Source organism: Pollicipes pollicipes, unplaced genomic scaffold, assembly GCF_011947565.3.
Source record: "Pollicipes pollicipes isolate AB1234 unplaced genomic scaffold, Ppol_2.1 Scaffold_3447;HRSCAF=4054_pilon_pilon_pilon, whole genome shotgun sequence".
Taxonomy (NCBI): domain Eukaryota; kingdom Metazoa; phylum Arthropoda; class Thecostraca; order Pollicipedomorpha; family Pollicipedidae; genus Pollicipes; species Pollicipes pollicipes.
Genome location: NW_023596297.1, coordinates 29468742 through 29493781, shown reverse-complemented (window position 1 = coordinate 29493781; position 25040 = coordinate 29468742). Strand labels below are relative to the sequence as shown.

At 59.3% G+C, this 25040-nt stretch overlaps 2 protein-coding genes across 2 annotated transcripts in view; one reads left to right on the top strand and one right to left on the bottom strand.

Moving 5' to 3' along the window:
- Nucleotides 1-223: 223 nt before the first annotated feature.
- LOC119091225 (uncharacterized) lies at nucleotides 224-10775 on the bottom strand. Its single transcript, XM_037213867.1, has 11 exons — nucleotides 10648-10775; nucleotides 8862-8960; nucleotides 7725-8048; nucleotides 7229-7353; nucleotides 6776-6932; nucleotides 6042-6225; nucleotides 5314-5481; nucleotides 4541-4696; nucleotides 3990-4090; nucleotides 3201-3363; nucleotides 224-2253 (listed from the first exon to the last, which is right to left on the bottom strand). The coding sequence occupies exons 4-11, from the start codon at nucleotides 7282-7284 to the stop codon at nucleotides 2063-2065; spliced, it is 1176 nt and encodes a 391-aa protein (XP_037069762.1). The 5' UTR covers nucleotides 7285-7353; nucleotides 7725-8048; nucleotides 8862-8960; nucleotides 10648-10775; the 3' UTR covers nucleotides 224-2062.
- Nucleotides 10776-11729: 954 nt separating this feature from the next.
- LOC119092405 (ankyrin repeat and sterile alpha motif domain-containing protein 1B) overlaps nucleotides 11730-25040 on the top strand; it is a 36082-nt gene continuing 22771 nt past the window's right edge. Inside the window, exons 1-3 of the mRNA XM_037215368.1 lie at nucleotides 11730-11988; nucleotides 13969-14049; nucleotides 18273-18429. Of these exons, the coding sequence (XP_037071263.1) occupies nucleotides 11885-11988; nucleotides 13969-14049; nucleotides 18273-18429 (342 nt within the window). The 5' untranslated portion in view covers nucleotides 11730-11884. The remainder of the gene's footprint in view (nucleotides 11989-13968; nucleotides 14050-18272; nucleotides 18430-25040) is intronic.

Below are 25040 nucleotides of genomic sequence, written 5' to 3'. Positions count from 1 at the left end.
AAATCACCTGCGACGTTCGGTTGGGACAGGTGTTGCAAATCTGGGCTCGCCGGCGTATTCAGGCGTCTTAACCGAGGAGCTGCAGCGCGCGGTCCCAGTGACAACACAGGCCTTACATGCAAACGTTACAACACAGCAGCAAAGGAACGAGAAAAAAAACAGAGACAACTCCCTTTGGACTACAGTGCTGCAGCCTCGGTTTCGTCGGGATAGATTGTTCCTTTCGCGATGTATTACCAAGAGCTCCGCGAGATGGATCTTTGAGTAGCTCTAGATAGCCGTCACGACCCTGACAACTGCTGGTGAGACAGACAGAATATCACACCGTGAACCTCACCTACCACAAGTCAGTCTCTGACCATCGGCCCGAACAGCTCGCCTTTCTCACACATAAATGCGTCAACATCTTGGACGACAGCACCAGACGAGCAGAGCTCCCCAGTGTGGCTTTGGTCGAACAAAACTGCTGTGGCACACCTGTCCGAACATAAAATGCATCACCTCGGACGACAAATCAGACAATGGTCCCATACATCTTCCCCAGTCCGGCATAAGCTGTACCGTCGGCCAAGCAGGCTAAACTGCAACCGTCATAGAGGAAACCAACGCGACGACATACTGCTTTGCATGAACAGACAAGTATAAAAACCCTTACAAGCCACTGTGATATACAAGGCACTATGATATATAATGCATTCTGATATACAACCAGCTCTGACATACACCAATCCCACTACGAAAACCGACACATCTTGGACTCTAAGCACTAAAACGCCTAGGCTAAACGCCTGAAGCGCGCTGAAATCCGCAACGAATCAAATGAATATATCGGCGAGCAGCCGCGTCTTTCGGCGAGGGCAGACTCCGACAGCACACTGCGCACTCCATAACATTTTCGGGTACAGACCACAACACAGTATCCAACCGTGGCGAATGCGTGCCTACATCCAGACGTGAGCCCTGAAGCGTACCGTAACAGATGTGTCAACATGGAGCGTTACGTGCGGACAAACATATCACCTGTGCCGCTTACGAAACGATACGGACACGTGCTGACTATGCAGTTCATTTCTTATGTTCCACATGTGCACCTCAATGTAAGACGATGACATGACTTTTTGCGCTGACTGAGCACGATCCCAACAGCGGAAGACCGCGGCGGAGAAAGGCGTATTGATGACGACGTACCAAAGCGTCAGCACACACACGCGTGCCCCGCAGGTGACACCCGTCCAGCACAGCACGCCTGCATAGCCGACAGGTGTCCCGTGCTATGCACGAAGGCAACACGACCCAGCCAACGACGCTTAGTTATCCAAACTCGCTACGGGCAGCGGGTACAGCTTCGCGTATAACGTAGCTTAACAAGCGCGCAGCGCAGCACACGACCCCGGCGGGTGGCTAACGCCCCACCAAGCCATGCCCACAGCCCAGAGGATATTGTCAATATGGCAGACGATCTGCAAGCGGCGGCAGAGGCTCTGCTCTGGATTCGGTCTCATGCTGGGATCCGGATATCAGGAGTGCGCGCCGACGACTGCGCAAGATCGCATCGAGGAATGAAGCATGTCGAGACCGAGTCCAGGGTACATTCAGCCACAATTTCGCGCAGGAGAAACGTGGCTGGCATCACAGACGACAAAGCTGACTCGGCGAAGAGCCGAGTGGCGTTTGAGAACAGCCCACTCCAGGCCAGCATGCCCGTCACAGCGGCCGGTCCGGGGAGTGGGCGTCACAGCGGAGTGGCTGCGGGGAGTAGCCGTCACAGCGGAGCGGCTCCCGGTGACGGGGAGTGCCCGTCACCGGGAGCCACTCCCTAGTGACGGGAGTGGCCGTCACGGCGGGGCACCTCCGCGGAGTGACCGTCACAGCGGGGCGGCTCCGGCGAGAGTCCGTCATAGCAGGGCGGCTCCGGGGAGTGACCGTCACAGCGGGGCAGCTCCGCGGAGTGTACGCCACAGCGGGGCGGCTCCGGGGAGTGTCCGTCACAGCGGGGCAGCTCCGCGGAGTGTCCGTCACAGCGGGGCGGCTCCGGGGAGTGACCGCCACAGCAGGGCGGTTCTCAGGCGGAAGGCGGCGCCTGGTGACTGGTGCCGTACTGGAGCTCGGCGTGCCCCTCTGGCAGCAGACGTCGTCGCTCGCCACGCCGCTCGGTCGCCGCCCGACCGGCCGCCGGCTGCCGCAGCCACAGCACGCACGAGACGCTCACGGACACCAGCAGCAGAAGGCCGAACGTGAACACCGCCACGTAGTCTGCCGACGAGGGACACCACCGTTACCGGAGAAAGGCAGATGCTTGTACCACAAAATACGACCTGTACATACCTACGAACAGACAGCATGCATATGCGCCCACCTGCAGGCTTGCGAGTCCACAGCTGCAGGTACCGATCTCAGCCGTATACAATTGCCGGCCACGGCTACCAATTTCAGTTGCGCATAATTGCCAGCTGTACATGACATAACTGCACACATAAATAGAGCGGACCGCTTACATGGCGACGTGACCACTAATTGATGGCCGATATAACGTCAGTCATAGTATGGAGAACATTATGGCCTTAGAGGTCTTGGAAAGGGCGCGTACAGTCACCGAGTCGTAAACGGTGCAATTACGACGAGGTTGGCAAGGTATAGGTGTAAGAACCATTATGTGCAGGACATAGTTTGGCAGCGGTGAATTATAAGTCATGAAGACGTAAAGATACGAGAGCTGGTAAAGAGACATAATGATTTTCATACTGTAATTTATTTGAGCAGTTTTGGCTTTCAAAGTGCTCGTATGCAAATATAATACTACTTGGTGGGGGATTTGTCCATACCGAGTGGCCGCAACCAAGTACCACTCCACTCCGGTCAAAGATGAGCATTCCACCCTCAATGAGATGACAAGTCTTCATGGGGAATGCAATTGGAGATATGACTCGACAGCCAAGTTATGCTTGTATTTTTGGTAATGACGTGCAAACTAACATGCTCAAAATCATTAACAAAATACTGATAACGTGACACCCATGACATACACCTGCGTCTACCCAGGATCTCATAACGTCCACACCAGGCCTAGATCACTGCGAGGCACGTCAGACGACTGCGACTGTGGGGCGTGACCAGCGTCCATGGGGAGGGGGAGGGGGGGGGGGGGGGGGGGAGGGGGAGGGCGACCGGCCGGCCGCACTCCAGAGAGCACAAATGCCCACCTTGCGCCAGGAAGCCCATCTGCAGAATGGCGAATCGGAACTTGGGGTAGATGGCGCGTCTGAAGAGGTTGGTGAAGACGTAGTGGGTCATGGAGCTGGTCAGCATGCTCACGGCGATCATGATCCAGACGCTTCCCAGCAGCGACCGGATCAGGATGAGGCTCTGGTGGACAGAGGGCTCCGTTACCACCTGAACACTGAGGGCAAGTTTTTTATCATACCTATCGCCCTGCGGCCGCTCTTCGCCTTTGCCACACCAGGTGAAAGATGTCGAAAGAAATCCCCAATATCTCGAAAACTAAGCAAGATAGAGCTACGGAAAAACGCCACTGAAAACCTCTCGCCGCTCTGTACCAGACAGATGTGGCTGACCGATGGTGAATCCGACCTCTGACAGCTCAAACCAGGTCTTAGAAATGAAATCAACACTGAATAGGTTATCCGTTATCTTAACAACAGAGCAGACAGGACAATGACGGGAACAGCACGAAACATCTCCTATCAGTTGGCACTAGAACACCGCGACGGCTATGGCCCGTGACATGTCATGTCAGGTCAAAGGGGGGGGGGGGCTACTCTATTGCTGAGCTAGCCTGTCTAGATCAATCAATAACTTAAAATGTCACGTCAATGCGAACAACAGCGCTAGAAAGGCCTCCCAAGGCTGCAGGATACGTTCCATAAAATTTTAAATCATACGACCTTCAAAACATCGAAATCTGACCGCGCGGGTCCAAGTTACCGATGACCTGCCAGTCCTGATGATGGTAGGACCTGGTCATCACTCACCACGTCCAGGCTGGGGAGCAGCACGCCGAACGACAGCACGGAGACGACCAGGATCAGCGCCGGCCAAAACACCAGGTCAGACGCCAGGTCGGGGATCTGAACTGCAAACGCGGCCGCGTGGCGGCCATTAGTCACACAAGTCTGCGCCACCGCGTCACCTCGCTCAAGCATGGGAAGGTGAGGGCCGCCGGGTTTGTGGCCGTCACGTCAGCTGTGGTGTTGGAGGGGCTGCGCGCGATGCGGGGGTCGAGTCGATGCGTTGTGATCACACCACGCAGGCTGTGACCACAAGCTGACACACGCCAGACATGGGTCATGGGTCACGGGACTCCGCACACGTGTGTCTGCCGCAGCCGCTCGGCGAGCAGGCCAGCCGCCAGGTGACGCCCCGGCTCGCAGCCGTCCTCGATCGGAGCGTGAGGGCCGCGCTCCCCCCGCCAGTGCCAGACGAAAGGCGTGAGCACAGACTCGCCCGCCGCGGCGGTGCCGGTCAGAGCCGCACCGCCGCGGCGGCATCGGTCCAGCCCGGAGCCGCGACGGCCGCCACTCACGCGCCGGGATGAAGAAGAACACGGCGCCGACAGAGAGGCCGAACAGCAGCGCCATGGAGAAGGTCATGTAGCCGCGCGGACAGCGGCCGGACGTCCAGAGACGGGTGTAGGCGGCGGCGCAGAGCAAGCCGGCCACCACACCCACGCCCAGCGCCGCTGCGGCAGACGGCGACGGTGACTGACGGGAAAGGCGCAGCGGCCAGCGGCCGGCGGCGTCAGCACGGAAAGGGGAAGGAAGAAAGTCGCGTCGGTTATGTAGAAGGTCGCGTGATGGTGGGGATGAATGAGATTCTATGGTGCAGCGACTACCCCATCACAAAAAACCAGCGTGTGAAAAACTGGGTGTTTAAACCACACAAGTAGCTATCCCAAAAACCGAATTCAACATGTTCGCAATGACCTACAAATACTGTCATAAACCATATATCACGCAGGGCGACATGACAACGGGTGGGATCTCACAACAAAGCCCGCGAAGGACTACTGAACACTCGGCCAAACGGCCCACGAGGTCTTCTCAGAAAACCAGGGCCGCTGCAGCGAGACTAGCCGGCAGGTGGCGCCACCAACCCCGCCAGAGCCCGCCGCGTCCTCTCACGGTCGTCACATGCGGTAACACGGACAGGCGCCTGACGTTTGACTTCGCTACGACCAGGGCAGACGCTCCAGCTTCACGCAACCTCTCAGTTCTGCACCGCTCTGATCAGACACACGTCCTCCGCAGGACAACCTGGGAAAAAAGCAGCTTCCAATGGCCAGGCGGCCATGCTCACCGTTGGGTTCGTCCCAGGCCAGCCGACGGAAGAGCAGGGCGGTGAGAGCGGCCACCAGGACGGCCGTGGTGAGCAGCACCTGGACGGCCAGGCGGCCGGCGCCGGCCGTCAGCAGCGTCATGCCGGCGAGCGTCAGCAGCGCAGCCGTCAGGTAGAAGTGCGGCGACACTGCCGACGACCAGACATACGACCGTCAGACGCGGGGCAGACGGCACGAGCGGACGCACAATATACGGCAGGAGCACGCTGAGCGGACAGCAGGAGCACGCACGGCAGACGGCAGGGGCACACGGGACAGATGGCAGGAGCACGCGGGACATACGGTAGGGGCACGCGGGGCGGACGGCAGGAGCACGCGGGGTGGACGGCAGAAGCACGCGGGGCGGACGGCAGGGGCACGCGGGGCGGACGGCAGGAGCACGCGGGGTGGACGGCAGAAGCACGCGGGGCGGACGGCAGAAGCACGCAGGACATACGGCAGGAGCACGCGACAAAGACTACAAGCACGTGGGTCAGCGGCTCCCTGCCCTGGCGCAGCGGTCTCAACAATCACAAGGACGGGACGAAAAACGCAGGCGGTAAGACACTGATCACCGCGCGGCACTCCTGCTCCCACGCCCCAAACGTTACACAACCCCGTACATCGCGCGTCGCCTCACGGCCCGCGCGGAAAGCCGTCCGCCGGGGCGCGAGCAGCCGAGCCGCGGCCGCCGCTCCGTTCCACTCACCCTCCGCCGAGCAGTCGGGGTCCTCGTCCAGACCGAGCACGGGGCAGCTGTGGTGGACGGCCGGCACGTAGGCGGCGGGCATGCACCAGCGCGGCGAGGTCACCGCCACGCCGTACAGCGCCGTGTAGCCGCGGTACAGCGCCAGCGTGTAGCGCAGCGGCAGCGACGGCTCGCGGCCGCTCACCTGTCAACGGCGACAGAGCGGCGCTGGCTCGGACCGCCCGGCGGAAGAGACGACGAGCGGGGGACCGAGCGACGCCACGAGAGCGAGGGCGCGGGCTAGTCCGCGCGGACCGGAGGGGAGCGGAGGGGACGTGAGGGGTGTGAGGGGAAGGGAGGGCAGTGGACGTGAGGGGCTGTATCAACGGCAGAATCAAAATGAATAAAAACGGAGGGTAATAGCAGACTACTGCGATACAAAGTCCGGCGCATGTCACGGTCGCTGAACGGAAACCGAGGAACGAATGCGCCACACAAACTGGACGCCTGAAAAATTTAACAAAGCGCGACCATGTATTTGAACAAATAGTGCACTGAAAGGGCAAAGTGCTCTCAAGCGACACCCAGTCAATTTGTAAATCTATGATTTAATGGAAAAGGCTGCTCGGCAACATATTTCGGAAAGAACACACAACTGCATAACAATGTTATTCGATCAAAATCGCGCCACCATCATGAAGCACTAGCATATTCAACGCGGCCGCACCTAAGCCAGCCCCTCAGACTCAACTAACCGGAATGGCGTGCGCCTTCAGGGACTCGGGCGTCACCATGAGTGATATGGCCTCCTTGGAGCGATTGTAGTCGCCACGCAGGTTGTACGACGAGAACATGACGTATGCCTGATACGTCACGGCCTGCCGCGCCGAGTCGCAGGTGAAGGCCACGCTCCTGGAGGCCAGGGCGGACAGGTGTACAGCAGCGCACACTGACCCCGAGCCGTCACCGGCACTGGCTACCATAGCCATTACGCAGGGCCAGCAGCAGGCTTCGACACTTCACTTACCGGCGCAGTGCTGTTTGACGCGTACACGAGCTGTACTCGCAGTCACGCTGCCATCGGGCAATACGCGAGGCTCCCCATCAACATCTGGGCACGGACGCCCCATGATCAATGCTGTCACATTCTGCAAGACCCATTAAGGGGTTCTCTGCGATACAATGCTCTGAAGTAATAAGGAACGCACCTGTTGATTCCCAGCTGCGCCCTGGGCACAGTGAAGACGCTGACCACATCGCGCATCGACTGGACGCGGAAGAACGGCGCGACAGGCACGGATTCTGTTTGGCTGCAGCCGCCCGGCAGAAGGTGCTGGAAGACACGTGATGTGGTGATGAGCCCATGGAGACCACGCAACGACGACTCGTCGGAGGCAAAACACTACCGTTAGCAGTATGAAACCAATGAGTGAATCATATACAATGAAACGTGCAGCCCAATACAACAGAATGCCATACGCACCCTTATCTGCGCTTCTCTCGTGTTTGCTGCGGCTTATACTGCCAGGAGTTTCACAGCACAATGATCAATATCGGCGGCCACACGCAGCACCCCGCGATAAACGGCACGGTTCACCAGGGCGTCGAACACCACGAAGTGCGACCAAATATGAGCATGCATGCAGACTGTCGCCAGCTCTCTGGCCGGTGAGCCTGCCGCCTGCCGTGACGCGCGTCACTCACTTCGGTCCTGGTAGAGCACGACGGCGACAAGCACCGTGACGCCTCGGGCGTTCGGGTTGGTGACGCCGAACTCGGCGCTCGTCTGGCCGGGCGCCAGCCGCGCCACCAGGCCCACGTGCGGCCCGGTCACCTGCTCCGCGCCGCCGCCGTCGTCGGCCGGCTGCGAGAGCGTCACGTTGGCGCGCTGCACGTGCGCCTGCACGAGCGCGAACTGCGCACCGGCCGGGATCTGCGCCACCAGGAGGGCGTGCGAGGCGCCGGCCGGCAGCGCCAGGTCCAGCAGCGCCGGCGACCACGGTGTGGTCGAGTTGGGCTGCACGCCATCTGCATGGCAACAAAACTGTCACTGCTGAGCAGCGCCAGTGGGAGTGTGGGAGCTTGTTTCAAAAATGGGTGGGAGTACAGGTGGGGGTGGGGGTGGGAAAGGGAGTGGGGTGGACTCAGGCATTTCAAAAATTTGCTGCTTGCATGCAATGCTGTATGCTTGGTATTACACTCCCCAGCATGTTGGGTCTCACAGCCCAAGCACCGCCCATTCCCCAAAGCTCACCATGCTAGTTCCTAGGTCCATGACATCCTGCACAGTACTGTAATGCTGCTCGGAAAGGTCATAGCCCTAGCAGATAATGCACTCCCAAATGCATCTCATGTAATATATATATATATATATATATATATATATATATATATATACATATATATATATATTATATATATATATATATATACTGCCAGGAGTTTCACAGCACAATGATCAATATCGGCGGCCACACGCAGCACCCCGCGATAAACGGCACGGTTCACCAGGGCGTCTGAACACCACGAAGTGAGCCAAATATGAAGCATGCATGCAGACTGTCGCCAGCTCTCTGTGGAGGCAAAATCCTAACAATTACATTATTACAATATAGATAATATATATATATATAAGGATATATAGAGATAGAGATAGATAGAGAGATATACACATATAGATATATATATACCATTAATTATATATATATCGAGATATATGAGATTATACATAATTTCTGAAATGTTAAATGAACCAGAGCTGGGAGTGAAAACATCTGACCCAAATATTATCACATTATATGTTGGATTTTTGCATGCCAACAAAAAGCAACATAAACTCACCAATTGTGATTCCACTGCATTGGCCAGCAATCAGCAGGACCAATGTGAAATACTTCCTTTGCACTGATACCATTGATAAATTCCAGGTAGGCTTCAATGCTGAGGGCACACAACACAAAACATTAGTTCATGCAGATACATGTTACAGTTCACTATCAAAACAATCACTGCTGGACAAATCTGCACTGTTCACAAAATGATGTTTTATTGATTTTGGAAAACAATGAAAATGGCTGGTAACAACAAAAATATGCCATGGTATTTGGGGTTGCAAAAGATCAAAATTATGTCATATTCCCCAGAATCCTAACAATTACAAAAGCATGCAAGCCTTTGGGTGCATTTTCCCTGAATATGTAAAAAAGTGTTATTCTGAGAGGGCATTGCACTGTACAACTGTGATGTGCACCTCACACATCACTTGAAAAGTATGCATTTTTGACATGAAAACAAAACCTTGTGGCACACCACATTCTGCTAAGCAGCATGGTGTTTTTACAGTGTTAGTGTAATAAAAAATGCAGCAATGCAGTAATATCGTGACAGAATTTCAGCACTGTACGGGGATTTCCCCACTCCTCATGCCAGTGGCGTAGCCAAAGGGGCCTTTGAGTGTTACACCCCTTTCCCACAGGAGATGGCAGGGACCACCTAGACCCTGGAGCAAAGTTCTCCACAGATTTATAAAGTGTAGGATGTGTTTAGAACTTATAAACATTGAGAGCAGGTCTTTTAGCCATCAAAATACAACCTTAAGCCTAATAATATTCCATAACCCCCATACCAAGGCCCTGATGGTTACAAAGTGCAGTCACTGGGCTAAAAGGACCCCATGGCACAAACTGGCACCCTTCTGGACAAAGCCTTGGCCATGCCACAGCCTCTTGGCAGCAAAAGAGCTTGCAGAGAGTTGACACAGCAAGGTTGCACTGAAATAAATAACTACTGGCAACTCTTTTTATCTTATTCAGTATTTCACTTATCATGTGGGCAGAATGGTATCCCTTGTTCTAGAGTGCAAAAATACCTGCTACAGGTAATACTAGTTCTTATTTTGATCAATGCAGCAGATTATTTCAATACTTAGCCACTTTGGTGGCAGGGACGGTGATGTTTTTCATGTCATGACACCCTCAGCTTGGGGTTCACTGCCTGTTTCTCCTCCCTTTTCAGAAGACCAGCCAATCATCAAACTATTCATTGTCAACCTGGCATCTAAGCACCTAGGGCTCAGCGAACTGGCTGGGAGGGTCAGATGTCAGGGTTCAGGATCAAATGCCCACAATCACTAGCCAACAAATTTGGGGTGTACAAAAGCCATGGGACTTTAGAGAGCCACAATTCTGGTAGGTCAAATTTGCATTTGCTTCCTGTACCCCTAAATACATGAATTTTGGAGCTCTGGTATGTCATAGTGATCAAATGGTTGTCACCTGTGGTTTGGTTTTAACTGGCTTTCAATGATCATGATGGGCAAAAGCTGAGACCAAAAACAGCAGAGAAATTATTAAAACTTGCAAAAACAGATCATACAAGCCCTGAAAAACAAAATACATTTCATGTAAAACATACTGGAATCAACACTAACATACAACCATTCAGTTTCACATCAACTTAAGTTTAAGCTTTAAGTTACTCAGGGCAGTTTCGTTCTGGTTTAATTGTAAATCTAACGAACTGATAGCATGTCTAGCTGTGATAGAACTCAGCTGCCGGCGTTCATGACCAAATGACGAATTAAGGCCTCGATTAATGTACACACAGTCATTGAATACACCCGACGCACCTGCGCGCACCGACGTTGAATAAGGGATAAGAGCGTAAACACAAAAATATGCGGATGAACAATACAGACATGACACGATTGCGACAAAAGAATATCAGCTGAGCAACAATAACATTGAGATGTGATGCATTGATTGCTGCACACCATACGCTGCTCCGCGAACAAAATGATGTCGCATTAGCGATAGCCATCAAACAGCAGCCAATCAGTCTCGAGATTGATCGCCCACCGCCCCTGAAGTGCGTCATCAACGCGCTACCATCGGCCGGTGGAGCAGCGTACAGTGGAGGTCCGGCACATGAACCCAGGATGCGTATAACATATGAAACCAGGATGCCTTGGCTGTCTCGTACCGAGTTTTTCGCTGGCGGGATTCCCGTCCCTGAAGGCAAGCCGAAACATTTGTCTCTTTGGATACTGCGCAGGACCTGAGCGCAAAGTTATTCCTTACCGAGGCCCGCCTGGGTAATGCCGGCGCAGGCCTCGCACTCAGCAAAATGGTTCGTATCAGCTAAATCTAGATATGCTTCAAATTCATTTCTTTTGATCACCCGCTTCACCCACCTTGCATCCTGATACCGGTCCCTAACATCGCTGCACTTCGATGGTTTAGCGATGCTCCGCCGGCAGGAACTAGCGCGGTTGACATCGAGTTCGCATGCTGCAGTCAACGCGGATGTGCACCGAGGAGCAGCCGTTCGCAGGGCTACTGACTTGTAATTTTGTAATCATAGTCTGAAATAGGGTCTTGGCAGATACGTAAACTAACATTTTCCTGGGAAACCCCAACTAATGAATGCGTTTTCGACAGTGTAGCTTTGCCCAGACCGCCCTACTGCTTCAGGGACCTCCAGGATGTCGCGATTCAAAATGCACATGATTGTCTTGGATATGGTCATAAATAAAAAATAGAGTTTTATATTTTTAAAGAGTTAAGTGATCAAGTCACTTATATTAAAACAACAATACAGCCAAATTTATTTCAATTTCTTTAAACGTGATATTTTTATAGGTGTCAGCACCATCGCACCCGATCGATAAACAAACGCCTCCTCCAGGTTCCCCAGTCGTGTGATATCGTGGGGGTGGGGCGTCAGCGTCCCGCGTGTTATGTTGAGAGGAGGGTAGGTAGATAGAATGTATTGCTTATGGATCTGTGACAGTTTGGTGGTGTGAGCTATAGCTTAGTCGTCCATGTAGATCTTGGTCTGTTTTGTGATGAACCCAAACAACTAAGATGGGAAAGGATCAAGAGCTGTTGGACGCAGCAAGGAATGGCTATTATGCTGCAGTGGAGAAGATCTTGCTGCAGAGAACCAGGCGCTCTGGACCTTTGGCGAGGTATGCCATTTTATCAGACAATAATCAAAGCTTATGGTCTTGCGACACATCTGCTATTAGCTGTGGCATCAGTGATCATGCATGAAAGAAGCTTTTATTGGACAATGCATTTTGTCAGAATTGGATACATTTTGCCTTTCAAATATGTGTAGACATACAGGCTAGTATATTGGAAGTGTACTCATATGTGGGATGTGTGTTGCATTGGTGCTCATAATGTGGATCCTCCAAGTAGTTCCATTCAGGCATGCCTTTTTAGTCATGCCTATATTTCAAAGTAAGGCAAGGAGTGTGCAGTCTTCACAAGCAAAATGCAGCAATTTTTCCATGTCATACGAAAGATGATCATGTTTTTACATGGCTTTTGTAATAAGGTTTGCTTGCATTCATAGTGGAGATATACACAACAGCATAACAATAACAAGCATGCCAAAATACTCATGAATGCAGTCTATTTGGGCATGCTGCTTTCCAACTGGTTACACTATTCTGCTTGCTCCTTAGTCTTGGATAACCCTGCTTAAAATAAAACCTGTGGATTATACCTTTGCTGTACAGAAAGTTATTATCCAAGAGTGCTTACAGAACAATCTCGCCAACTGTAATTAAGACCCTTGTAAATATTGTGACCAGAGGCATTGATGGTGTGGGTGGTTGGGAGTTCCTTTTTTCCTGGAGCTTTGGATTGCTTCCCTGCTGCCTGCATTGATGGTAATTGATATAGTACCATTGTTTTGCCTTACAAATTGATGGTCTTCCTGTCTCTCTGAGCACCATTTTGCCTCCTCTTTGGGTATTTGCTGGGCCTCTGACATGAAATCCTGGTAACATGCGTACTCATGAAAAATCTGGTATAAAAAGCACAATGGTAATGTGCATGGAAATTGTGGAACTCAAAATCACTAACCATAGGCTGGTGTCAGCAGACTTTGACATTAGCCATTAGCTTTGGTACCTGTGCTGTGAGAAACATATAATGCCCCAAAGAGGTCATGGCAGTAAGACCTGCAGGCATGCTGTGCATCAGTAGATATGATTCCTCAAGGCAGTCATTACAATGATAGCTGCAGGCATGCTCTGTGCATTAGTGTTTGGTGGTTTGGTAGTCTGTCGCGTCAGCGTGGCCCACGCTGCCCCGGCACCTTGCTGTTGGCTGTTTGGTCCACTAACCGCCCATCTGACTGCCCAGCTGACCGCCCGGCTGTCTATGATGGCCGGGCGGTCGGCAGCTGCCTGTGACGACCAGCTGCCTATGACGGTCAGCCGCCTATGATGGTCGGCTGCCTATGACAGCTGGCCGCCTGTGATGGCTAGTTGCCGATGACGGTCGGCCGCCTATGACGGCCGGCTGCCGATGATGGTCGGCTGCCGATGACGGTTGGCTGCATATAACGGCTGGCTGCCGATTATGGTCGGCTGTGTATGACGGCTGGCTGCCCATGACGGTCGGCTGTCTATGACTACCCGCTGCCGATGACGGCCGGCTGCCGATGATGGTGGGCTACCTATAATGGTCGGCTGCCTATGACGGACCTGCTGCCGGTAACGACCGGCCGCCTATGACGGTCGGCTGCCTATGACAGTCGGCTGCCTATAACGGCCGTCTGCGTATGACAGCTGGCCGTGACGGCTAGTTGCCGATGACGGTCGGCTGCCTGTAACGACTGGCTGCCTATGGCAGATTGCTGTCGATGATGGCCGTCTGTCTATGACTGCCGGCTGCCTATGACGGCCGGCTGCCTATGACACCCGGCTGCGCTCCGTTACTGGTCCGGAGCGCGGCCTGAGTGCCTCAGTATCAACGGGCCCCGGCAGCAAAGGGCGGTGTGAAGGCGTGGAGAGTCTGTCGAGGGGTCGGTTATTGCCTCCCGTATCCGATGAGCGCCTCCGCGCGGCCTGTTTTTGCCGGTGTGCCGTGCGTGCGCTCCCGCGGACCTGGCCGCCGGCGCGGTCGAGCGCTAACGCCGGCCTGTGTTGCAGCCTGCGACGCGGCCCTGGGCCCAACATCCAGGACACCAGCGGGTACACGGCGCTCCACCACGCCGCCCTCAACGGTCACAGGTGAGCTCCGCCGCCCGCCGCGGCGGCCACGCGGGTCAACCCACCGCCAGCGCCGCGGCCGCGGGGCTCGGTGACCCTGCGCCGCGCCCGGACCCTGGGCTGGAGGCGGCTGTTGTTTCCCGACGTCGCTGCCGTGTGCTGTGCGTGCCCGGGCGGCCGGCGGGCCCGTACTGTGATCTCCTGCCGTGTGCTGTGCGCGCCCGGACGGCGGCGGGCCCGTGCTGTGACCTCCGGCCGGGTGCTGTGCGTGCCCAGGCGGCCGGCGGGCCCGTGCTGTGATCTCCGGCCGTGTGCTGTGCGTGCCCGAGCGGCCGGCGGGCCCGTGCTGTGATCTCCGGCCGTGGTCAGATGTGGCCTCGGATTGACGAGGTGGAGTTGTGTGAAATTTATATGTATGTACATGACCTGGAACTAACGCTGGGGGTGAGGCTAGTAGGGTGATCGAGCCCCTCCCCACTCTCCAACATTAAAAAAAAATAACACTAGGTTTACGGTAGCTTGTGGAAAAAACGACGAAACGCATCTAAGCCCCCCCCCCCCCCCCAATTCTGGACCAACTCATGCACACCTGCTTGACAGACTGCACGTGCGATGGGATCTTACGATACGAGGTATGTGACGCGTGAACGGCTTATGTCACTCGTTGACGTGCCTGACGCAAGGGCATATAGGACCGCTGATCCGAAGAGACGCGACCGCCCACCGGCTGCGACACGTCCGGCGGAAGCGCCCGGGTGACCGTGTGAGGTGTGACAGCCGATCGGGTGAGATCGTGTGACGGCCGACCAGTCACCGGCGGCCGGCGGTGGGCGCGGCCCGGCGCCGCTCCGTGCCGCCTCGTCGGCCGCGCCGCTGAATCATTCATCGCGATCTGGAGATGCGTGTAGCGCCGTGCGGCACGGCCGTCGGGCCGCTGCGAAGTCGCCGCTCCGCAGGGATTCGTGCGCCGATTGCGCCGGCGTGCCGAATGCGGCGATTCGGCCGGGCGCACGGCCCGCTTCCTTGCCCCGTATCGCGCCGCGGATCCTGAGGCACCGCCGGCGAAGCACCTGTGAAAGCCGGCCCGCTCGAGGGTCGGTGGCCGGGGCCTGGCGCGCGCCGCCGGCGTCAGTGATCGCGACGTCGGAGCCTGGCGCACGTTAGGCGGGGAGGGGGAGGTATGCGTGCACGCAGCGGCGTGCGTGTGCGTGCGCTCGGGTGGACGTTGTGGAGTGCTGTGCTTGCGGTCGCGGTGCCTCACCGCCTCCGTCCATTGGCGCGCCTGTCGTGCGTGGATGCCAAACCGTGGCACCAGGCCATGCATGCCACCAGCCGGCAGATGTTGCCCTTTGAATCAGATCGTTATTTATACATCCAGTCGCTTGATCTTCTACATGGTCCTCTATCGGCAGTGGGCCAGTGCCCTTCGAACGTCTAAGGTCCAGGAGTGTAGTTTCCTATTCAATTGAGGGGTGTCAGCCCACCCCCTGCCCCAACTTGGGCTTGAGCTTCCCCCTCCGCCCAATGCTTTGAGAATGACTTGGGCCAAATCCGGGAAGGAATCTCTTTTTTGGCCTTTTTGGACGTAGGTTATGTCATTGTCATTGCTTAGCCCCCTCCCCCTCCTTCAACTCATTTTGCGCGAAAGCACGCAGCTTCCAAGAAGACCATATGCATCAAGGTGTGATAAATACTTAATTTGTGCTCAAAAGTTCACTGAGACACTTGTAATGAGCGTATTTATTATATCAGCCGCCGTAACAATGTTAGAAGCTGCATCGCGTCCAGCACCGTTTCCGCGTTCATCTGGCCGGCTTTGTCTCGCCGGCCATGCTCCATCTCATCTGACGTACAAATGGATGCTGGTCGTCGCCCGTATGTCGACCGTGTCCGACTCTGGCGTATAAATGGCCGCTGGTGACCGCGCGTCTGCTGACCGGGTCCGGCCCGCGCTGAGTGGCCCGACCTCCTTTCGCCGGGTCGCTGGCACGCGGGGCTCGCAAACCCTCCGCACCGCCGCCGCTCGCCGGATCGATTTCCAGACGTGGACCTCGAACAGCCGCCGTCGGCGGCGACGCGGGAGCGCCGTTTTTTCTGGAGTCGCGGCGTGATTTACGGCCCGTCGGCGGAGCGGTGGCGATGACCGGAAAACGCCGGCTGTAATATGTCGTTGCGTCGGGCCGTTACGCTGAGATAGCGGAGCGCCGCGGGGCGCCGCGGCGCGCCTCGCGCACATCCGTCTCGCCGAAGGAAGACGTCAGGCCGGGTGAGACCGGGGCGACGGCAGGTGCCGGCCCGGCGGCGGCGCCGAGCCGGTCGTGCCGCGCGACAGTCGGGTCGTACGGTTGGAGGCTGCTCTGCTCGGTGTCTGAACGGTGGTGGCCGCGCGGAGAGCCGTCGCGGCCGCGCCGGGTGCTCGGCGCGCTCTGTGGACGGACTCTGGAGACGGACGCCTGTCTCCATTGTCCGGCGATGCTCGACTGGTTCCTGAGTGCCGCCCGTGACCCGCCGACCGCAGTCACGCGACGCTTCCGGTGTCAGAGCACGCCGGTCCGCTCCATTGTCCGGCTCGCCTGGCGTTCAGCGTTCGAAGCCATCCGGCCAGATCACTGTTTGTTTCGGTTGACCAGGATGTGCAGTGCACATCAGGGGCGTAGTTTCGTAAAGTGAGCATGTGAGAGCGAGGAGCTGAGCAGGGGAAAAGGGCGAAAGGTTCTCCCAAACAAGACGTTGAAAGTGTGTATTTGATCAACTTTGGCCCACTTCTCAAACAACTTCCGAATGGCCAGGAGCGGATGTGGTGCAGCCACGCATGATGACACATTTCAGAAGCTGCGTTTGACTGTGGAGCAGTAATATAGGCAGAATCTGGCGGCATGCTGGCACGAAACAGGCTGCCTGTTGCCGTGAGATGGCGGTGTGGCGATAATGCCCGTGGCTCGATGTGATGAACGCCGTCCGGTCCCGGCGGGGTAGTACCGGCAGGCTGCACGCAACGCTGTCAGCCTCCGTGGCTCGGTAGTGTGGCCGGTGCTGTGTCTGCGTCACCTGTCACCAGACGTTCGACGCGACACAGCTGCGCACTCGCCCTGCCCGTGCGCTCCTGCAAGCTGAGTCAACCGCACTCCTGCCACTGTGCGCCGAGCTGCGTTTTGGGGGCTGTCTTTGCATTCAGTCGTTTTCGTTTTCGGTCGCGGTTCTGGGACGGTATGGTATACTGTCATGGAATGTGTTGCTTCGAAGCATTCCCTTCAAAAGATCCGCGCCGAATGGGGGCTTGGCGTACATCCGTGGCCGACGAGTGGCCGGTGTTGGCAGACATGCGGACAAACAGTATCCGGCAGCATTTTTCTGTCTCCGAATATTAGCTGTTGCGGGAGTGATGTTTTTCCTTGCTCAAACTAATAATGTTTAAAAGCAACTGATCTTATCCAACTCATTAAGTGTAATGGGAACAGCAGTCAGCGTCAGATGCAAAAACACCATGATTTCATGTCATAATTTCAACTCATCTTTCGTTGCGTATTCTTGAAGATTTTGCTCTAAATTTGCTGTGCCAAGTATGTTTCAAGGATTTCAGACACCGCAGGTGGACGTCTTGGTCAATGACATAAAGCCGGGTGCCTGATGTGACCGGAGATATGACGTATCATGATGATCGCCGAGACGTCAGCGACACTGGCTTGTGATCGGGGAAACATGGGCACAGGCACTCTCAAGCTTTGCGGGAAGCAAGCTCAGGGACATTCAGGATTCACTTACGGTCTTGCAGTACCATAAACGTCACGTTCAGTTTTGCGGAACTTGGTGCACTAAGCACCTTTTGGTCTGCATCAAGAGAAATGGTATCTGGTACTCTGTAAATGTACTCTGGGGCTGGAATGAGTTGAACTTTCCGTCCCGGTGCAGTTCAACTGCCAGCAGAAGAACTGACAACAGCATAACTCCATTTGCAACGAATCGGGCATAACCGGGCTTCTGGCATGGGAACCGGTCCCGCTTATTCCACAAATTGCCGACTCTCTGGTTCAAGCCTGGAGCGGGAGAGGCGCCGCGCAGAGAGCTCGGGAGGGGGGGGGGGGGGGAGGCTTGGCGGCGACACCGCCCAGTAAATGAAATGGAAACCAGCAGGAAATGAACTGACGCTCGTGCCCTGACTGCAGGCGTGCCGTAAGCGACGCCGTGCTGACGCCGCCGGCGCCACCCCAGCGGCCGCTCCGCCTGACGCCGACCCGTCTCCGCAGGGAGGTGGTGGCACTGCTGATGGCCCACGAGGCGTCGGTGAACCTGGCCGACCACCGCGGCTCGACGCCGCTCCACCTGGCCGCCTGGACCGGCAACGTGGAGGTGGTGCGCACGCTCATCACGCACGGACCAGGCATCGCCAACGTCGACTGCGTGGTGAGTGGCCGGGCCGGGCCGGGCCGCCGGCGGTGTCCGTGTGGTGGGGTACCAGGCCGGCAGCGGGCCTCGTCCGTGCCGTGTATGCTGTACTCGCCCGTCCCCGCTGCTGTTTGGAGGTGCATCTGCGGAATCGGACGTCGGTTAGAACGTTGGTTTGTGAGCGGGCAAGCGGATAACTATTGCATGCGTTATCGAACGGAATATGTTGGGGCAATATCTGCGCTTGCTTCGTGTCCTCCCCTTTCAACAGAAGCCGTATAAGCCTGCATACGCTGAGTTGATAGGGCATTTCGGTATACTGTAGGTGGTGGTACTGTCTGCATTGTTGTGGATGACGGCCATGACTGTTGCGATATGACATCAGTGCACACACACAGCCTTCTTTATCTCCGTCTTTGTCCTGGCGCCGCCGCGTATCGATAGCAGGTACTCTCGGCCGGGCTCGGTCCCGCACATTTCCCCGGGCGTGCCGTGGCCGAGCCCGGCGAGCGCCGGGCCGCGGGGCCGCCGACAGGTCCTGCCGTATCTCCTCGTCGGCGCTAATAGCGCCGGACCTGCGGCGCCGGCCGGGTTCGGCGGCGGAGGCGGCGCCGCGGCCGGCTGCGTGCAGGCGCCCGGCGGGGCCGCGCTGTCGTGCGGCTGACGCGGCCGGCGGCTAATTTGCCGAGACGCGCGGTCGATGCCCCAGCGGGCGGGCGGTGCGGCTGCCCAGACGGCCGCGGGTCTGACTCACAGTTGATTCAGACCCCGAGGGCTCGACGGGGGGACACCGGTGTTGACTTGGCGCCGACGCGTCCCGGGCGTGGTCACAGACTGCTTGGCTCGCCCCCTCCCCGCTGCCGCCGCCCTGTTTTGGCTGAGGTCATCGGTCGCCGACGTCGCGCCGGGTGTTGCCGTGGACTGCCGAGATAGGCACGTGGTCAGGGCTGATTCACGCCCCGCTGCGACATCGAACCGTCTGCGGACGCGTCGGCTCCGGTTGGGTGGACAATGGTATGAGTCAGTTCGACGAGGCGGTGGTCAGCTGTCTGATATAGCCGCACGGAGGCCTTGGTTTAACCGCAGCCAAGGTCACCGTTCTCGCGTTCGTCTCGCAATTATATCAACTTCCTGTGGGTTGACTTGACATCAGTCTCCCATATGAACATCAATTTGTTCATTTAATTACCAAACGCTACCATCCGTAGGCGCAAAATAGCCACTGCAGTCGGCGCGCCCTGAAACACCAGTAAACAACAACAAACAACAGCCATCCATCGAAGTGGTGAGAGAGCCTCCAGTCCCGGCTGGATTGTCCGTCCGCGTCGGGGCGCTGAGGGATGGAGTGTTACGGCCGCCCAGTCCGACGCTGGCCATGGACCGGCGCTGCTCCAGCGGGCCGCTTTAGAGCTAGCGGGCCGCTCCCGCTGGCAGCCCGTGAAGCGGGAGCAGCCGCTCGGCCCGGGCCCCCCGCCGGCCGGCGCGGCTCGAGTGAATCACTCCCGTCAGCTGATCGCTGCCGATGCCGTGTCGGCGCGGCCGGAATGCGCCCGCCCGGAGTGCGAAGTCCGCCGCCGGCCACGGCGCGTGCCAAGCGCGCCCGCCGGTGCTGGCAGGGGCTCCCGCCGCAGCACGCGTGCCCTAACGGGACGCGTGGGATCGGCCGTCTGGCAAGGGGGCGCCGGAAACGGCGGCACAGGAGAGCCAGATATGGTCGATCGGTTCAGTTGTTTTCGGGCAAACCTGCCTGTGACGCGAAATGCCATAATGTGAGGACGTGGCGCTTAGTAAAACTTGTAGAGACCGAGCGCAGTTCTACATGTTTTTAATGAAAAGTGCTGACCCGAGCCGCGAGTCCCGACGAGCAGTATTGTGACCTGCGCGTGGTGTTTTCTCTCACGCCCTCCTGGCGCGGCGCCACCACGTCGTCCGTTTGTCACGCCGCACACGCGCGGCCGACCGGAGCGTGCCAGCCCGCGGCTGGCGCCGGACGCGGCGACACGAGCCGTCAGTCCCGCCACACGTCCGTAATGACCAGGTGCCCCGCCCCCCGACCTCCAGCCGCCGACGGTCGGACTCCGGCCAAGCGGAGTGCGCCCTGCCGCCACCCTTGACCTCGGCCGGCGTTTTTGTGCGGGGCCGTAGCCGCTGTTGATCTGTTTTCTAATAGCGCTGGGAATGTCAGGCGGGCGTCGTCACCGCCGGAGCGGCCGTCACAATGCGGCCATTGTGCGCCGGCCGTCTGCTGCTCACCGCCGGGCGGTCGCGCCGCGCTCCGTCAGGCTGAAGCGAGCGCGCCGCGCGGCGGCCCGATGGCCCGAGGCGAGCCCCGCGCGCTCACGCGCCGCCCCGGGCCGCCGCCGCCGCCGGACGGCTGGCTCGGCGGCGGCCGCCGTCTGCCTGTCAAGCCGGCGGCGCGTCCGTGAACGGCGCGATCGGGTGGGCTGCAGCGAGCTGACTACGCCGACCGCCGGTGGTCGGACGGCCGCGACGCCCGGGGACCGTGACGGGCTGGAGCGGGCGCCGAACGAGCGTGATGGCGGCGCCGGGAGGCGGCGTTAGCGCCTGATTAATGGCAGGGCGAGAGGAGAAGCGTGTCCGCGGCGCCGTGCGCGCCTGGGAACGCGCCGCCGTCTTCGTCCTCTGCGACGGCCCGAGCCGGTGGCTGCCAGGGCGACCGTGCGGTTCGGAATAGCCGCCGTCAGCGGCTGCAGCGGCGAACCTGACGCGGCTGGTGCAGGAGCGGTGCTGTCATCGATCGCGCCGTTGCAACGGGGTCGTCGGACCTGGCAGCGGTATGGTCTGGTCTGGTACAATTTTCGTGAATATCGCAAGTTTGATTGCCCTCGCGTCGAGTGTGGTTCGTGCGTGCCATGGGTCCCGGCGGGTCAGACCAGATGCTCTGTGTGATACGGTCGGTATGTGTACACGACACACGTCAACAGGCGACTGCTCTTATCAGCTGCCCGAGGTGTCGAAACATGCCACGGACCATCCATCGGGCGTCTTATCGTGTTCGCATCTGGCCCAGGCGTGGACCCATCCACCGAGCTGGGCTAGCCTAACCGGGTTGTAGAGCCATCCCGTCGGTCCGGTCCGGTCTGACCTGACCTGACCTGACCTGACCTGACCTGACCTGGGTGTCGTGCCAGGCCGCCAACCTGCTCAGATCTGCCTCGGGGTCCGGCGACGGCGCGGCCCTCGTCTTTAAACGCGAGCCGCCGGCCGCCGCCAGCCCTGCCTTCGTGCGCGCCTAGCTGGCCGCCGCCGCCGCCGCCGCGCCGTTGTTTACCCGACAGAGTGGTCACGTGGCCGGCCAGTCACGTGACCCACCGCCCAGTCAGCTGCCGGCCGGTCGACGGCGGTCCGGTGGCGCCGCTCCAGACGGGCTCGGGCGGCTGCCGGCCTCACGTGGCGGTCAGAGGGGGAGGGGAACTGTGCCGGGTCAGACACCTCGGGCAGATCCAGGTCAGGCCGCGGCAGGGGTTGGGGGGGGGGGGGCGGTTGATGATGGAATGCATGTGGGGTCTGGTGGCCAGGGGCTGACAGACTGGTAAGGTGGACCGAGCAGCGGAAGGTTCGGCGCAGCGTGTCGCGTAGATTCTTGCACGTGAACTGGGTACGCCATTGGCTGACGAACTTTGTAGAGCATGTTGCGCGCAGTGTGTAGTTACTAATTGGAATATCACCTTGTAAACAATTAGCTATTCTATCGTAAAAGGTTTTGTCAGAAATTCAGTTGTTAGGCAGTAGCGGGCTTTGGTTCATATTAAACACAAGAGTGGACCTTAGGGCTGTGATCACTGGCCTGGCATGGCTCTGTCTTAGTTCGGGTACAGGTCAAAAACCCGCCTTAACACGTATCTGACCTCAAAGGGCATATCGACTGGAAACAATGTGGGAACCAAGTTAGATATGTTTATCTGGATAAGTTGCCACCTGGTCTGGCTAACGTTCTATCTCGAGTGGATAGGTGGAGACCATAACCGTAAAGCCCTATCATGACTCCCCCACTGTAGTCCAGCTGTGATACCACAGACCAGGGGCCCATGACACGTGCCGGAGCGCGGCTGCTCAATAGAGCGGTCCTGCCGATCGGGGGTCCACCTCCACACCGCTGCCGTCCTGCCGGCTGCTCGGCGCACGCTGCGGAGGCGGTCGTCCTGCCGTGGTTCGCCCGATCGCCTGGTGACGAGCCGGTGTGGGCCGGACGCCGCAGCGTGGACGCCGTCCTGCGCGATGGCCGATCGCCATGTGACGAGCCGGGTGGGGGGCCCGGACGCCGCAGCGTGGACGGCCGTCCTGCCGTGGATGGCCCGATCGCCTGGTGACGAGCCGGTGTGGGCCGGACGCCGCAGCGTGGACGGCCGTCCTGCCGCGGATGGTCCGATCGCCTGGTGACGAGCCGGTGTGGGCCGGACGCCGCAGCGTGGACGGCCGTCCTGCCGTGGATGGCCCGATCGCCTGGTGACAAGCCGGTGTGGGCCGGGCGCCGCGGCGTGGACGCCCGTCCTGCCGTGGATCGCCCGATCGCCTGGTGACAAGCCGGTGTGGGCCGGACGCCGCGGCGTGGACGGCCGTGCCGGGGCTCCCCCGCGGTGATCTATTGCCGGAGCGATCGGTCGTGACGCACCGGGCCGCGGGCCGGCGCAAATTGGAAACAGCGGCGCCGTCGCCGCGGCTGACGGATGGCCCGGGAGTGGCGCCGCTGCTGCCAGTCACCGCGCGCGGAGGACCGGGGACCGGTGGTGGTCCGGCCGCCCGGCGGCTGTTGTCGGAGGTCCGCGGTCCTGTCGTGGTCCGTGGCCGCGGGGATGGCGTTCGCCGCCCTTGTCCTCCTGTTCTGTTGTAGTAAGAGCTGGCGGCGTGACCGCGTCCACCTGAGGGGCCGAAACTGCCTCTTCGTCCAGCCGCGTCCCCCGGGGGCGCGGGGTAGGGCTGCGTCTCCCCGACACAGCCGCCTCCCCGATATCGCCGCCTTTCCGACACCGCTGCCTCCCCAACACAGCCGCCTTCCCGTCGCGGCCGCCCCTCCCCCCGTCATAGCTGCCCCCCCCCCCCCCCCCCGACACATCCGCCCTCCCGTCGCGGCCGTCTCCCCGACACAGCTACCTCCCCATCGCATCTGCCTCCCCGACACAGCCGCCTCCCCGATATCGCTGCCTTCCCGATACCGCTGCCTCCCCAGCACAGTCATCTTCCCGTCGCGGCCGCCTCCCCAGCACAGCCGCCTCCCCGTCGCGGCCGCCTCCCCAGCACCGCCGCCTCTCTGTCGCGGCCGCCGCTGACCCAGTGTTGCCGACGGCGTCCGTCTGGGCCAAGGCCGACCGGCCGACGGTCGATCCGGCGCCGCCCGCCGCCGCCGGGAGAGGCCCGCTCGATCGGCGCCGCGCCGCCCGCCGCCGGCGCGCCGGCACCGCCGCCGTCGGCCGCGCGCCGCCGCTTGCCACCGGCCGCTAGGGACCGTTCCCGGCCGCCGGCGCTGCGCGAAACACGGCCGTGGGATTGTCTGTTTGTCCGGCGGATGGGCGGCGTGTGGGGACGATGGCACTGGGCGACTACGCCAGGCAGTCGGACGGCCCCGGACGGCCTGCCTCCTGAGGCGACCATTGTCTGCGTGGCGTGGCTGCCTGCCGTCGCGAGCCAGCCGGCGAACGGCTGGCTCCGCTCCGTCGCAGCACGGACAGCTGTTTGTCCGTGGCGCGCCTGGCTGCAGCAGGGCTAGAGCCACTGACGGCTGACGGCTGACCGGCTGCGGGCTCTCCAGACCGGGCGGCGACGCCGGACCAGGCTGGAGCCGCTGACGGCTGACGGCTGACCGGCTGCGGGCGCTCCAGACCGGGCGGCGACGCCGGACCAGGGCTTGAGCCGCTGACGGCTGACGGCTGACCGGCCGCGGGCGGGCGGCGGCGCCGGACCAGGGCTTGAGCCGCTGACGGCTGACGGCTGACCGGCCGCGGGCGCTCCGGGCCGGGCGGCGGCGCCGGACCAGGGCTGGAGCCGCTGACGGCTGACGGCTGGCCGGCCGCGGGCGCTCCGGGTCGGGCGGAGGCGCCGGACTGTCTCCTTTCACAGCCAGGGGCTTCGTCCGCTGCCCGTTTCGCCAGGCTGCTGTTTGTTGAACGTCTCGCGACAGATGCCGACCTTTCCTGGTCGGCCGGCCGTGGTGCACGAGTCCGTGCATGCTGTCGTGTGAACCTCCCCGCCAGTGGCCCGGCCGGCGTGGCTGCCCGGAGGTCGATCTGTCCGTCGCCGTCCTGGCCGAGATCTCGCTGTCCGCGTGGTGGTACTCCCGAACGGTGTTTCCCGGCAGTCGCCAGACCTGCCGGCGTTCCGCCCGTCTCCGGAGGTCCGGTCGGCAGGCTCTCTGGCTGGTTGGTCCCGGTGGTCGGCCGGGTGCTCGTTTCAGCTGGCCGGCGGGCTGGGCACGATCTGGGTCGCGCCAGCCGGGTGGCCGGCGTTGACACGGTGTCAGTGGTGCATGCGTCCCTCGCCGGCGGCCGGGCAGCGACAGCGACGCTCTTGCCGGGCCGCGGCTGCCTGGGCCTGCGCTCGGGTGGAAGCCGTGCCGTCAGTCGGGACCGAGATCCGCCGGGGGCGGGGGCGCGGGTGGGCTTCAGGTGTTTGAC